Below are 16,038 nucleotides of genomic sequence, written 5' to 3' on the forward strand. Positions count from 1 at the left end.
CATTATTATGGTGTTGGTCCCCCTTTGCAGCTGTAACAGCCTCCACTCTTCTGGGAAGCTTTCTACAAGACTACAAGTTTGTCTGCGGGGAATTTTTGTCCATTCATCCAGAAGAGCGTCATGAGGTCAGACACTGATTTGTGAACGAGAGGGCCTGACTTGTGGCATTCCAAGATAGTGCCATGTTGAAAGTCATTGAGCTTGTCAGTATGACCACTTCTACTGCCAGTGTTTGTCTAATAAAGACTGCAAGGCTATGTGCTTAATTGTATCCACCTTTAATCAATGGGTGCAGCTAAATTAACTCAGTAATTAGGAGGTGTATCCCAATACTTTTGTCTATGTAGGGTATTTCAGGCTTTATACTTTCAACAGTGGTAATCCGTTATAATAAATGGACAGCAGTATTTATTAGTAGTATTTACATGTCTATGATATATGTTTCAGCTCTTGTTTTAACGGAACGTGGCATTGCACTGGGTCAGCATGCCCTCCCCCTACACCCTGTCTGGAGTCTGAGTTCCAGTGCTCTGGCGGCTCCCATCGCTGTATCCCCTCTCTCTGGCTGTGTGATAATGAGGATGATTGTGGGGATGGCTCGGATGAGATTTGCCCTTCCACCTGCCCTCCTGGGCAGTTCCGTTGCTCTGCCGGTGCCTGTTTACCTGTGGAGCTTCGCTGCAATGGCCATCCTGACTGTGCTGATCAGTCAGATGAGGAGTTCTGTGCCCCTGTCACAGCAGTGCTGGGGTGTGCAGCTGGGGAGTTTCAGTGTGCTAATGGACGCTGCCTGTCTGCAGCTAAAATGTGTGATGGAAGACTGGACTGTGGGTTTGCTGATGACTCAGATGAAAAAGGTAAATGGTGCTCTATTTAGGCCTGTCATCACCAGCCCTCCTTCTAGAGATCACCTTTTTTGCAGAGTTGAGTTCTAGTCTTTATCCAACACACTGCACCCACCCCCTCCACCCCCAACACTAATGCCTCTTATCCAGCCAATCATGGACATCTAAAGAAGTTAATTAGCTGGAGCAGGTGTGCAGATCATAGTTGGAACTAATGGTAGATGAAGGTTGAGCTCCAGGACCAGGGTTGGTGAGCACTGATGCAATTAAGCATTAGAAAAACGTCAATAGGTTCTTTATTGGCCTTAAGTTAATATTTGTCAGTACAGCAAATATGAGACCATTTGGAATCTTTTATGCTAATCATGGACATATTTTCATATTTTATGAAAAATATGCAGAAAATCTGCTCTTCTCCTTTGATAATGTGTTCTGAATGTATTGACACAGAGACAGGATTTGTTAAAGTTAACTGAAGCGCACTTTTACTCATCATTGTCGTTGAATCAGACTGTGGGGTGGTGTGCTCTGAAGATGAGTTCCGCTGCTCCTCTGGCCGCTGCATTCTCTATCTCCATCGCTGTGATGGTCATGATGACTGTGGTGACTTCAGTGATGAACGGGGGTGTGTGTGCACTCCTGGAGAGTTCCAGTGCCCTGGAGATCAATGTATACCTGCAAAGAGTGTGTGTGACGGCCAAAAGGACTGTCCATCTGGGATTGATGAAGTCATCTGTCCTGTTAAAGGTAAAAATTAAATAAATAAATAAATACATAAATAAACAAACAAACAAACACATATACAACCTTTAGAGGATTATCAATGCTCATATTCTAGGCTTAGTACTACTTCAGATTCTGAGGTAGTGATTCTATTCATATTTCAGGACATTATCCCTTGATTCTACAGAGCTTTAGTTACATATACTGCACAGAAAATATAAAAGAAATATAAAATATGCTGTAACTGACATTATTACCCCCCCCCCCAATATTTTAAATACAACAAATAAACAGTAACTGTGTTAACATGTGCAGACGTGATCTGTGTAGAGGATGTGTTAATCAAAAAAACAAAGAAAGATGCCATTTTACCAGGGATACACACACTCTTGCAAATGACTATGTGCAATAGATAAACAGTTTTATATAGTATTGAATGTCTGATATTAAGGTTAGTAACACTTAACAGCAGTAAGAAGGATAAGGGTGAGAAGTACAGTCTTGCAGTGTGAAGTTGCTCTGCTGTGCTTTAGGCTGTAGTCAGTATGAAGTCCCTGTCCGTCTTTCAGGTTGTAGTCAGTATGAGTTTGGCTGCGCGAATGGTCAGTGTGTGCCGCTGGGCTGGCGGTGCGATGGAGAGACTGACTGTCTGGATGGAAGTGATGAGCAGCAGTGTGACCGTATTTGTGGACCTAATGAAGTCCTCTGTCTGAGTGGAGACCAGTGTGTCCAGCACATGCATCTGTGTGATGGTACACCACACTGCAGAGACGCCTCTGACGAGAGTGTGGACAATTGCGGTGAGTCATGACACTTCAGCACTTTCTGATTTACATCAGTAACCTGTTGGTAGAGACAAATGAAAAATGTTGCTGACACAAATATAATTATTTATAACTATGATTATAATAATTTTGCATTCTTACTCTATGTTTACGCCTAAAACTCCACAGAGATTTTTTAGTAAGTAACTGTTTGTTACACACTAGGAAATTAATGCATAAGAAAACCACCCATTGTTTATTTAATTTTAATGTTTAAGTTAATTGGACTAATAATCCACTTACATAAGGAAGCGTGAAATCATGGGGAAAATAAATAGGGATTTTTTTTTCCAAAACTGGACTTCAAAAAATTATTCAAAAGTGCAAAGACAATGGGACTCCTAACAACCCTGCAAGACCTGGTAGACCACCAAACCTGTCACCATCAGATAAACAGTATTTATGTAGTATTTAAAGCTCCACTCTTGCTTCATATCTGCAGAATCCAAGTTTTTCTTTCTATCCTTTCACTTTGAGAAGACAACTGCACACGATTGGTCTGAAAGGATGTGAAACAAAGAAGCAGCTGGTTTCTCAGAGCGTTGGGTTGACCACCCCAGAGTCCAGACATAAATTTCACAAATAGTCCTGCACTTGCAGAGCACATGACCAAGACTATTGGCCTATCCACAAAACACTCATCCATCATGATCACCACATATGTTTCCGTTATACTGTATATCTGCTGTCACATTTTTTTTCAGGCTCCACATGGATCCCACCATGTCCCGGCAGCTTTTCATGTGATAACAGAACTTGTGTGAACATATCCCGCGTGTGTAATGGCATTCCTGATTGTCCAAGAGGAGAAGATGAGCTATTGTGTGGTGAGCACTCACAGCATCAGATTTAAGATATTTCAATATAAAAGATTTTCTCTGACACTACCTTTGAATGTTGCTGCCCTGCTTTCAAAGATCTGCCTGCATTATTGTGCCATGCAAAGGACAAAATACAAAATGAAAATATATCTCTTTTTCTTTAAAGAGTACTTTTGGATGATTTTGAATAGTCATGGCACATGCTTTAAGTGTGGATACTTACAGTTCCTCCTTTTCTGTATCTAGAAAAGCCCAGCTCCTCAACTGCTCCTCCTGGTGGCTGGAACACCACTTACACCTGTCCTGAATTCACCTGCATGGATGGATCCTGTGTCCCTTTCAAATCAGTAAGACTTAAGCGATTATATGGACTGTTCTACTGAATTATTTCAAACCGCGTTTCCACAGTAAAAACTCTAGAAAAAGCGATTAAGTATTCAGACCTTAAATATTAGTGAGGATTATGCTATGATCTGTTTAAACCCAAGGCACTGATGCAGTAATAAGCTAAACATACACAAAATCATCATTTATACTGTAAAAAATTACATTTTTACATTTGTACTGCACACTTTATTGCAAGGTGGCTGTCCTAAATGTTTCATTTTTAAAGAAATTTGATCACAACATACATCATTTATGTGTGTAATTGCTTTGTGTGGCTGCTAACTTGGTGTGAAACTGTAGTGAAATGCCTTTATTTTTGTTCTTGTTAGCCATGTAGCCTTTAGCATGCTAATGAGCCAGCTAACAAAGGAAAGTGGTGAGGTTGTGTCAGCATGCTCAGATATAACAGATGGAGTAGTTTGTAACTTAAAACCCAGCAAATCAAGTGTTATAGTTTTGAGTTGTTAAGTGTTTTAAAGTAGTCTATTGCTGTGGCTTATAAACAGATTTGCCTGCCATTAGTTTAGGGTTTTAAAAGGGAAATGAATCAGGTCACAGTGATTTCTGGTCAAATTCTGCTTCTAAAGTCGACATTGGTGTTTCGTTCATTCGTTCCTTCTCCTCTCCGAGGGCTCATTTAACTTCCTTCACTACAGCTGTTAAGGTATTGGGACAGCCCTTAAGATGGCACTGGGGATTCCACCGAGGAGATATAATGAGTCCAAGGGGACGAGAGCTTGTTAAAATATGGTATGGATACGGCAGGATGGTGTTCAGTTAGATCCCATTGTTTTACATAAATGGATCCCAAAGTTTGAAAATCAGTATGTAACCTTATCAATTCTCACAAACAAAACTCACTTTCATCAAAACTATGTTTGCTAGCTAGTGACATACTGGCGTAATATTTATGTCCTGCTCAGATTAACTAAAACTGTCACTACCAACAGCAGACACCTACTACCAGGTGAAGGCAGGTCGATTATGTTGTAAAATCAGGGCAATGTACAGTTGTTCATCAAGACATTGTAGTGTATTATATATAATGCTGTAATACAGTGTAATATATTGATGTCATGTTGCAAGGTTTGCAATGGAGTAGCAGACTGTCCCGATGCTTCATTGCTCATGGCTGAGGGCCCCTCAGATGAACAGGGTTGTCGAAACTGGGGCCCATGGGGGTCCTGGAGCTCCTGCAGCCACACCTGTGGGGCTGGCACTATGAGCAGGCGCAGACACTGCCCCCTAGGGGATGCACTGGGACAGTGCAGGGGCGAAGATACGCAAAGACAGCAGTGCTACTCCTCAGCATGTCCTGGTGAGAGCTGTCTGTTCTGTAGTACTGTCCTATGAGCATTCAAATTAGGAAGGCATGAGTGATTTAGTTAGAACAAGTACATGTTTAAAGAACATAACCTTTGTTATTGAAGGTTCTGACCTGGGTGTAAATATGGTGTTCAAATTAAGGCTAGTATGCACATGCATACTAAGAATAAATATATATGCAATAGACTAAAAACATCTGCAGATGCATTTGTGGCTAATGGAAACAGTGAACCAGTATGAGAGAGCAATGTTTTATGGTGCAAAGCCGTTTTTATTGATTGTATTATCCTGTTGCAATCTAGGTTTACTTTTCAGTTTTAATTTTTAAACTTTAATATTTAGTAACACATATGAATTATTCATTAAAACTATAAAAGTAATGCATTAGTTTTATATACTTCAGGCAGAAAAAAGTAACCATTTCTAGATTTTGTACTTCTGCTACAGTGTGCCCCAGTACTCTCTAGAGTAGGACTGTCCAGTTTAAAGACTAGAAACAAATCCCCTTTCTGATGATGTATATTGAAGGCGGGAGGAAATGATAGAAACTGTCATTTATTTGAGGCAGATATTTGGGCCTGTTTCCATTTTTTTTTTTACATTTTTTCTTCAATAGCTGGTGAATGCAGAAGGAAGACGAGTACTATTACTATTAGGATGCCAAATATCTTATTGCAGATCTATAACTATGGCAACAGTCTTCAAATCATTATTACAGTGGAGAGAATTGATCACTTGATTTGTCATATGAGATAATATGGCTAGAAAGAATATATGTTAGTATTTTCTTAGCAGTAGCAAATTTTGGCCTGTGTTTATATGTATGGATATCTGTGTTGCTTGAGCAGTTGATGGACATTGGTCAGCATGGACAACTTGGTCTAACTGCAGTAAAGGTTGTGGGGGAGTGGAGCTCCGTCAAAGAGCTTGTGTTCCACCACAGAACGGAGGCCGAGCCTGCACAGAGCTTTCAGGGAAAACAGCTCTGACCACAGAGATCAGTAAGTTCACAAACATGCTCATTTTGTGTGATTATGATGTGATATTAAATGTATGTTGTATATCCACAGATTGAAGCGTTTGTAGTTTTAGTGAAAGCTGTCCTTTTCGGTCCTTCACTCTCCCTTTGTAGATCCATGTCCTCAGGATGCCTGCGCTAATGTCTCCTGTCCAGCTGGTCTGGTCACTCACAGTTGTGCCTCTTGCCCTAAGACTTGCGCGCACATATCCAGTGGCACCTCCTGTGACCCCGGTGCGCCATGCTTCACAGGTAAACAGTAAGCCAGTGGGGATGGACATAATGTTTATAGACACCTGCTTATCCGATGTGTACTCTGAAATCAACGGTTTTAATAGGGATTTTAGTCCCCCTTTACTGCAGTGATAGTCTTTTCTGGGAAGGCTTTACACTAGATGATGGAACATTGCTGTGAGGATTTGATTGCATTCAGCCACAATAGCGTTAGTGAGGTTAGGCACTTATGTTGGCTGATCATGTCTTAATTACACACTCCACTGCAGCTTTTCACAAAAGTATTAGAGCTCTTTTCCTCAAGAGAATGCAGTTCTCCATTGACCAATGCTGGAGGGGCTTGATACCTCTCAAGCCAGTGCTAGAGCCAGTCATGTGCAGCTGCTCCACAGTATCATTTTCTGTTGCAAATGCTTTTCTAAGTAGATCCCTCTCTTTCTCTCTGCCAAGGTTGTTGGTGTCCAGAGGGGAAGGTCATGAACCATCTACAGCAGTGTGTGTTGCCAGAGGAGTGTGTATGTGAAGTGTCAGGTGTCCGGTACTGGCCAGGGCAGCAGATGAAGATGGGCTGTGAGATTTGTAGGTGTGAGAGTGGCAGACCCCAGCACTGCCAGGCCAACCCTGAGTGCTCAGGTACAGAGTACCCAGGTTTTTCTCTCTCTCTCTCTCTGCCACTCTCTCTCTCTCTTTTGCTCTCTCTTTTTCTCTATTTATGTAGCTATCTGTCTGTCTGTCTGTCTGTTTGTCTACTGACATGTAGCAATTTCAAAAGACTTGTTATTGGATTTGATAGAGTGGCTTCTTGATTCAATGCAGTTTTAATTATGGAGTATCTTAAAATGTGCCTTTCATTAATGCTAATTTTTAGAGCATTAAGAGTAACAATAATTGAAATAAATATTTTAAAACAAGATTCTTTATAGTATCCTCTCTCTCTCTCTCTCTCTCTCTCTCTCTCTCACTGTGTGTGTCTTGGTGCCTCAGTACACTGTGGTTGGTCATCATGGTCACCATGGGGGGAGTGTTTGGGTCCATGTGGAGTGCAGAGTGTCCAGTGGTCTTTTCGCAGCCCGAACAACCCCTCCAAACATGGCAAAGGCAGGCAGTGCCGTGGGATTTACCGGAAAGCTAGACGGTAAGAATTTTCCTTATTGGAAAAATTTAGAGGAATGGTTGTGTGTGACTGCTTGATTACAAATTTTCTTACGTTTCTGTTATTGTGTGTGTGTGTGTGTTCCAGCTGTCAGACAGAACCTTGTGAGGAGTGTGAGTATCAGGGTCGCACACATGCAGTGAGTGATCGCTGGAAAGTGGGGCAGTGCCAGCTTTGTCAATGTTTACCCAACCTCATAGTACAGTGTGCCCCTTTCTGCCCATATTCCTTCACTGGATGCCCTCAGGTGTGTATGTGCAGAAAGTAATGATTTGTTCCTCCTGTGGTCCTGTGGATTAAACTTACATGTGTTAAAGAATGGCAGCTGGTTCATCTTATATGTTTATATATTTGTTTTCAGAATAACACCTCTATCGTTTCAGGTCTGTTATTGTCATTTTCTGTGGCTCTGTATTCAGAGAACAATGTGCTTTGTTAATGCAGGGACAGACTCTGATCCCAGGAGAAGGAGACAAGTGTTGCTATTGTGAAGACAAAGGTAATGGACCGACTCAACACAGACATATGATGAATGTCATGTGAACACTTCTGATTTGTTAAAAATTGTTTTAACCTTTAGGTGGCAATGGCAGCACCGTTCTCCCAACCACTCCAGAAGCTCTACCGATTACCATTGAGTCCTCCACAGCACCAAAGGATGCACCATTTGTGCCAACATTTCCTCTTCCACCCGGAGGTCAGTAGAAAAAGAACAATTTCACACCACCATGATCTTACTACAGCTCTAAGACCGTTTTAGGATGTGTGATTTTCAGCCTTGTTCCACTTAGTCAATTTCAATGCCTCCTACTTTCACATCATATTTTTGTCATGTATTTACTCTCAAAAACATACTGGAGTTACAGCTAAAATCATAAATATAAAATCATATGCTTGGGTCCATCCTGAAACTTGCCAGTAATGGTGGTGTAACACTGAAAATGGATGGATCTTTCTGGATAAACTTTTATCACTTCTGCCCTTGAAAGGAATTGCAAGGAGAAAATTAATGAGCATCAGTTCTGTTTATTTGATTTGTAAAATATAAATCATTATCCTGCTCATTTTACATGATAATCTGAGCCACATCCACTGTGTATTCACATCTTCCATTAGATGAGTGTTGGTCTCCTCTGGGTGTCCAGTCTCTTCCTGCCTCAAGCTTTAGTGCCTCCTCCCAGCAGCCGGGTCACCCAGCCTCTGCTGGACGCCTCCATGCATCTGACCCCCAGAGTGACCTGCAAGGCTGGAGTCCTGAGCCAGAGCAGTACAGAGAGCTGCCAGCGTCCACCCCCCTCAGCTACACGCACAACAACCAGGCCCCTTACCTACAGATAGACCTGCTCAGACCATACAACATTACAGGTACCTCTCAGACATTTGATAGTACAGTTAGTGTAGTTACTTACAGTGCATCTGGAAAGTATTCACTGCACTTCACTTTTTCCACATTTTGTTATGTTACAGCCTTATTCCAAAATGGATTAAATAAATTTTTTCCTCAAAATTCTACACACAATACCCCATAATAACAAAGTGAAAAAAGATTGTTTGTGTATCATGTGTACATAAGTATTCACAGCCTTTGCTCAATACTTTGTTGAAGCACCTTTGGCAGCAATTACAGCCTCAAGTCTTTTTGAGTATGATGCTACAAGCTTGGCATGCCTATTTTTGGGCAGTTTCTCCCATTTTTCTTTGCAGAACCTCTCAAGCTCCATCAGGTTGGATGGGGAGCATTGGTGTACAGCCATTTTCAGATCTCTCCAGAGATGTTCAACTGGGTTCATGTCTGGGCTCTAGCTGGGCCACTCAAGAACATTCACTGAGTTGTCTCAAAGCCACACCTTCGTTATCTTGGCTGTGTGCTTAGGGTTGTTGTCCTGTTGGAAGATGAACCTTCACCCCAGTCTGAGGTCCAGAGTGCTCTGCAGCAGATTTTCTTCAAGGATGTTTTTGTACATTGCTGCATTTATCTTTCCCTTGACCCTGACTAGTCTCCCAGATCCTGCTGACGAAAAACAACCCCACAGCATGATGCTGCCACCACCATGCTTCACTGTGGGGATGGTATTGGCCAAGTGATGAGCAGTGCCTGGTTTCCTCCAGACATGACGCTTGGCATTCTGGCCAAAGCTTTGTCTCATCAGATCAGAGAATTTTGTTTCTTATCGTCTGAGAGTCCTTCAGGTGCCTTTTGGCAAACTCCAAGCAGGCCGTCTTATGCCTTTTACTGAGGAGTGGCTTCCGTCTGGCCACTCTACCATACAGGCCTGATTGGTGGAGTGCTGCAGAAATGGTTGTCCTTCTGGAAGATTCTCCTCTCTCCACAGAGCAATGCTGAAGCTCTGTCAGAGTGACCCTTGGGTTCTTGGTTACCTCCCGAACTAAGGCCCTTTTACCCCGATCACTCAGATTGGCTGTGCCTCGATACAATCCTGTCTTTGAGGTCTACAGACAAGTTCTTGGACTTCATGGTTTGGTTTGTGCTCTGACATATACTGTCAACTATGGGACCATATATAGACAGGTGTGTGCCTTTCCAAATCATGTCCAATCAACTGGATTTACCACAGGTGGACTCCAATCAAGTTGTCAAAACAACTAAAGGATGATCAGTGGAAACAGGATGCACCTGAGCTCAATTTTGAGTGTCATGGCAAAGGCTGTGGATACTTATGTACATATGATTTTTTTTCTGTTTTCTATTTTTAATAAATTTCACTTTTTCACTTTTTCATTATGGGTAGGGAACAAGTTTATTTAATCCATTTTGGAATATAACAAAATGTGGAAAAAGTGAAGTGCTGTGAAGTATTAATTATTAATTAATACTTTCTGGATGCACTGTATACGTTTAAAGTACAAATGTCCATCCACCAAAGACGTTTCAACTAAAATTTCAGTTGGTCAGTTAATTAATTATACCATACAGGGAACTGCACTAGAAAATCTTGTGATTTACTCTTTATCATCTGATCATCAACATTATTTTTCCTCTTTCCTTAGCATTGAAAAATGTTTCAGTAACATGGTTACACACAATTTGGGGTGTAACTTGAGTGTAGAACAAATAGTACTATATTGGTGGAATGTGTCCTTAAACAGTATATTGTAATATCAATTTATTGGGGTTAAACGTCATGACTGTTTATGCAACTACAGTGAAAGAATGAACTTTCAGCTCCATAACAGCATTTCTTACCATTTTTATCTCTGCTGTGGGTTTCAGGGCTCCTTACCCAAGGTGGAGGACTGTTTGACATCTTTGTGTCCAGTTTCTATCTGCAGTTCAGCAGTGATGGCAGCCAGTGGTACACCTACAAAGAGCTCATCACAGATGCCCGCCCTAAAGCCAAAGTCAGTGTATTTTTGAAACTGAGCTGACTGCAGTTATAATATAGAATACAATACAGTTATAATATATATAATATAATATAATATAATATAATATAATATAGCTACAGTTTATGGCTAGTTAGTAGCGATTCAACACCCTCAGTCTACTACACTTAACTACAGCACTTTGCAAGTATTCAACCCTCATAAAAGTCAAAATTGTATTACAAATGACATGTAGAGTGTTCCAGAGATATTTTTTTTTTAAATCTCAAACCAAAGCTGCAGTTTCAAAGACAAAATTAATTATTTGTTACGAAATAAAAAAAAATTGAAAAATGCTGCTTGCATAAGTATTCAGCCTCTTCAGACTAGTACCTAGTAGAAACACATTTTTGCTGCAATAATAGCTTTAAGCCTGTTGAGGAAAGTTTCTACCAGCTTTGCACACTGTTGGGGGGAGATTTTCACCCGCACTTCCTAGCAGATTTGCACCAGGTTTTTCAGGTTAGTTGGATGACCCTTATGCACCACAGTTTTCAAACAGTGCCACAGATTCTTGTTTCATTGTAGAACATTCACCTTTTTGTTGTTCAGCCACTCCTGTGTTGCTTTGGTCTGCTGCTGAAAGGTGAAGTTTCTTTCAGGCTGTAGTTTTTAGTAGACAGATGCAGGTTGACTTGTAGTATCTTCCTTTATTTTGCACCATTCATCCATTTTTCTATTTTAATAAGATGCATAGTCCCACTGAGGTAAAGCATCTCTATGACATGATGGTGTCATATCATATTTCAGTGATGGCATTTGTTGAGGAATGGGCAGTATTAGGTTTGCGCCATGTGTAGCATTTTGAATTTTGGCCATCTGAACACAGCACCTTATCCCACATTATAGCTGTCTCTCTGATGTTATCTGGTTACAAATTACAAATGTGCTTTTTCTACATTAATTGCTTCTTTCTAGGCACCCTCTCATACAGGCCAGTTATATGCAGAGCTCTTGATATTGTTGACTGCAGCGCCATCACGCCAGTCTTAGCCACTGAACTCTGTAGCTCATTCAAAGTGATTTGCTGGCCTCTCTGAGGCTTCTCTGATGCTGAGCTTTGAGGGATGACCTTGTCTTGCAACTTCCATTTCCTGACATTTCTTCCAGCAGTGCTCACTGGGATATCTAAGTATCTAAATACTTATGATATAACCTTTTCTTTGTCTATGACTTTATATCTCTGATTGCTTTAGAATGCTCTTTGGTCTAAATTTTCACAGCTTTCTTTCAGATTCACCCAGATTCACAGTCTGATCGAAGGTACTTGAATTAAAGGATCTTTTATCCAGATAACAAAAAATGACCAATTGTGTACTCATTAAAATAATATTTTGTGTAATCATTTGTTTAAACTAAGAGCTTCCAGCGGCGTGTGTGTGTGTTCTGCAAACAGCACGAGCAAATCTGATGACCTTTACGGGGATTGAATACTTTTGCAACGCACTCTGTACACTAAATATATACCAGACTATAAGCATCAACATAAATAAATAGCCTGTTAATATCATTAAAGCTGCTGTAATTATTCCATATTCCCTCTTTCCCTGGCTCATCACCTGGTCACTGTGGATGTGGGGTCTCTCTTCAGGTATTTCTGGGTAACCATGATGACCGAGGTGTGGCCCAGATCAAGTTGGACAGGATGGTGTTGGCTCAGTTTGTGAGAGTGATGCCTCATGACTTCCAGAATGGCATTTATCTCCGAGTGGAGCTCATGGGCTGTGGAGGAGGTGTGTAAATTTCACTTTATTTTACTTTCACCCTGTTAGCTGTTCTTTCAGAATCATAAACTCTTTGGCTCTTCCTGCTTCTGTATTTCACTCTCCTTCCCTCATTTCTTCCCTCTTTCTCTTTTTCTCAGAGTATGAGTGGTTGTCCACTCGTGGACCCTCAGTGTCCATGCGTCCTTCACTCAGGCCCTGCAGAGAGAGAGAGTTTCAGTGCGGAAATGGCCGCTGCGTGTCCACTGGGCCGCAAGGAGTCCTCTGTGATGGGATCAATGATTGTGGAGATGGTTCAGACGAACTCAACTGTGGTGGGTACATGGAGAAAGGTGGAGTATTGCTGGTACAGTTTTTCTCAATCCTGGTCCTAGAAGCCCACTGCTCTGTGCATTTTAATGCCTTCTCTGCTTTAGCAAACCCACTTTAACTCACTGTAACTAACATTTTCTCTACTTTATGGATTTGGTGTTGACAGCCACTCCTACTGTTCAAAATGTATTTCTTATGTACTGTGTATCATTATATATGAATTGTTATGACACATCATGCTTAAAACAAATATTTCATGAGCTGTTTTCTTTTTAAGCCCTTAAACTCTAGATATATTATTCAGCTAATTCTTTTTAGGACCCATACCATGGAAAACTGACTCCAGGTTAGGAGCACACTTTTTATTTCTGGAGGAACACAACATTACAATAAATGGTTGAGCAGTAGACACATACAGACTTCAGAGAGTCTGATACACATACTAAATTGAATTTATGAACAGTTTTTGAACAATACACAATACAGGGAAACCAATCAGAACCGAGACAATAGTTAGAGTTAAAACAGCCTGTTTAATTCTAAGATATAAAGCTTATATACAGTGCATCCGGAAAGTATTCACAGCACTTCACTTTTTCCACATTTTGTTACATTCCAAAATGGATTAAATTCATTTTCCCCTCAAAATTCTACACACAATACCCATAATGACAAATTGAAAAAAGTTTGATTGTTTTGCAAATTTATTAAAAAAAAAAAAAAATCATATGTACATAAGTATTCACAGGCTTTGCCATGACACTCAAAATTGAGCTCAGTTGCATCCTGTTTCCACTGATAATCCTTTAGTTGTTTTGACAACTTGATTGGCGTCTACCTGTTGTAAATCCAGTTGATTGGACATGATTTGGAAAGGCACATACCTGTCTATATATGGTCCCATAGTTGACAGTATATGTCAGAGCACAAACCAAACCATGAAGTCCAAGAACTTGTCTGTAGACCTCCGAGACAGGTTTGTATCGAGGCACAGATCTGGGGAAAGGTACAGAAAAATATCTGCAGCATTTAAGGTCCCAATGAGCACAGTGGCCTCCATCATCCATAAATGAACATGGTTTGGAACCACCAGCACTCTTCCTAGAGCCGCCCAGCCAATCTGAGTGATTGGGGTAAAAGGGCGGGAGGTAACCAAGAACCCAAGGGTCACTCTGACAGAGCTTCAGCATTGCTCTGTGGAGAGAGGAGAATCTTCCAGAAGGACAACCATTTCTGCAGCACTCCACCAATCAGGCCTGTATGGTAGAGTGGCCAGAGGGAAGCCACTCCTCAGTAAAAGGCACAAGACAGCCTGCTTGGAGTTTGCCAAAAGGCACCTGAAGGACTCTCAGACGATAAGAAACAAAATTCTCTGGTCTGATGAGACAAAGATTGAACTCTTTGGCCTGAATGCCAAGCGTCATGTCTGGAGGAAACCAGGCACTGCTCATCACTTGGCCAATACCATCCCCACAGTGAAGCATGGTGGTGGCAGCATCATGCTGAGGGGTTATTTTTCAGCAGCAGGAACTGGGAGACTAGTCAGGGTCAAGGGAAAGATGAATGCAGCAATGTACAGAAACATCCTTGAAGAAAACATGCTCCAGAGCGCTCTGGTCCTCAGACTGGGGCGAAGGTTCAACTTCCAACAGGACAACAACCCTAAGCACACAGCCAAGATAACGAAGATGTGGCTTTGAGACAACTCAGTGAATGTTCTTGAGTGGCCCAGCTAGAGCCCAGACATGAACCCAGTTGAACATCTCTGGAGAGATCTGAAAATGGCTGTACACCAATGCTCCCCATCCAACCTGATGGAGCTTGAGAGGTTCTGCAAAGAAAAATGGGAGAAACTGCCCAAAAATAGGCATGCCAAGCTTGTAGCATCATACTCAAAAAGACTTGAGGCTGTAATTGCTGCCAAAGGTGCTTCAACAAAGTATTGAGCAAAGGCTGTGAATACTTATGTATATGTGATTTTTTGGTTGTTTTTTATTTTTAATAAACGTGCAAAACATTCAAACAACTTTTTTTCACTTTGTCAGTATGGGAAATTGTGTGTAGAGTTTTGAGGGGACAACTGAATTTAATCCATTTTGGAATAAGGCTGTAATATAACAAAATGTGGAAAAAGTGAAGTGCTGTGAATACTTTCCGGTTGCACTGTAGTTTCGAGAGTGGGAAATATATACCTACACCCACTGTTGGGTCCATGTATGGAGTTAATTACATCCATCCATCCATCCATTTTCTAAGCCGCTTCTCCCTCAGGGTCGTGGGGTAATTACATTCATTGACATTAATTTAAACATTAACCTTCATCATTGTCCCTTCACCATTTAACTGTGTAACTTCATCAGGGTCTCTCTTTGCTCTGAAATGTGTTATTTTTTATTTAGGCACACATCCATCCTCTACCCAGAGCCCCAGAGGGTGCTCCAAGGGTCAGTTCTCTTGCCCTCCTCCAGGGGGCTGTATTGAGTCAACAGCACGCTGTGATGGTGTCCCTCAGTGTCCAGATGGAGCAGATGAGAGAGGTTGTGTCCCCTACACAAACATCACCCATGTCACCCCCACCCCCGTTCCACTCAGGACACCCAGCATGGCGGCCGTTACGACAGCAAACACACCAACTACCACAACACATGTAAGACACAACTGTACACCGTGAAAAAGACCAGCATCAGAATAATCCCTGTGGTTAGAACCAACACTGACTCTGCTGAGCTTAATTTAAAGTCTGTTATAACTGTACAGTAAGTTAGCAGACTTTAAATTAGGCTCTACAGTATCAGTTTACACATTTTCTGTTGACCCGTTGAGAATTATAAGTCACAGCTTGCTACAAATGAAAAAAATGTTTCTTCTCTTCCTTTTTTCTCTTATAGGGTGGAGGCCCTGGGTACAGAGGTAGTTGCTAACAGCCTTTCCTTTGTTTTGACAACTCATATTCAAATATAATGCAGAAATGAGTAGGTACTGAAGTTTTTCTCTTATGTCAGAAATTATATTCCTCCACAATTGCTCTGTTTTATGAGGCACAGAAATGTGGAGGAACATTTTTATTTAAAGGTCAACCAAAGAAAAAACAGGTTAGAGTACCTGTGACTTCATGGCCTCATATTTGACCAAGAGGTTTTGAAAATGGTTATCCTTAATCCTGTGCTAAAAATGTGTATTTCTGAGGTTGAATCTACTTTTTAAAGCTAATAACTTGATTTATCAATGCTGTTGCACATTTACTTTGATATCTAAATAACATGATATGACAAAGCTGGAAATCTGTA

General features: G+C 41.2%; 1 protein-coding gene across 1 annotated transcript in view; it reads left to right on the forward strand.

Annotated features, from left to right (window-relative positions):
- The window catches only part of scospondin (subcommissural organ spondin), a 128,063-nt gene that overhangs the window by 41,577 nt on the left and 70,448 nt on the right, over positions 1-16,038 (forward strand). The window contains exons 28-46 of the mRNA XM_037537369.1: positions 448-857; positions 1,356-1,592; positions 2,138-2,368; positions 3,097-3,219; positions 3,460-3,560; positions 4,687-4,918; positions 5,775-5,927; positions 6,059-6,196; positions 6,629-6,811; positions 7,163-7,313; positions 7,419-7,578; positions 7,776-7,830; positions 7,912-8,028; positions 8,448-8,696; positions 10,564-10,691; positions 12,307-12,448; positions 12,580-12,753; positions 15,151-15,398; positions 15,640-15,661. Of these exons, the coding sequence (XP_037393266.1) occupies positions 448-857; positions 1,356-1,592; positions 2,138-2,368; positions 3,097-3,219; positions 3,460-3,560; positions 4,687-4,918; positions 5,775-5,927; positions 6,059-6,196; positions 6,629-6,811; positions 7,163-7,313; positions 7,419-7,578; positions 7,776-7,830; positions 7,912-8,028; positions 8,448-8,696; positions 10,564-10,691; positions 12,307-12,448; positions 12,580-12,753; positions 15,151-15,398; positions 15,640-15,661 (3,254 nt within the window). The remainder of the gene's footprint in view (positions 1-447; positions 858-1,355; positions 1,593-2,137; positions 2,369-3,096; positions 3,220-3,459; positions 3,561-4,686; positions 4,919-5,774; positions 5,928-6,058; positions 6,197-6,628; positions 6,812-7,162; positions 7,314-7,418; positions 7,579-7,775; positions 7,831-7,911; positions 8,029-8,447; positions 8,697-10,563; positions 10,692-12,306; positions 12,449-12,579; positions 12,754-15,150; positions 15,399-15,639; positions 15,662-16,038) is intronic.

Source organism: Pygocentrus nattereri, chromosome 3, assembly GCF_015220715.1.
Source record: "Pygocentrus nattereri isolate fPygNat1 chromosome 3, fPygNat1.pri, whole genome shotgun sequence".
NCBI lineage: Eukaryota > Metazoa > Chordata > Actinopteri > Characiformes > Serrasalmidae > Pygocentrus > Pygocentrus nattereri.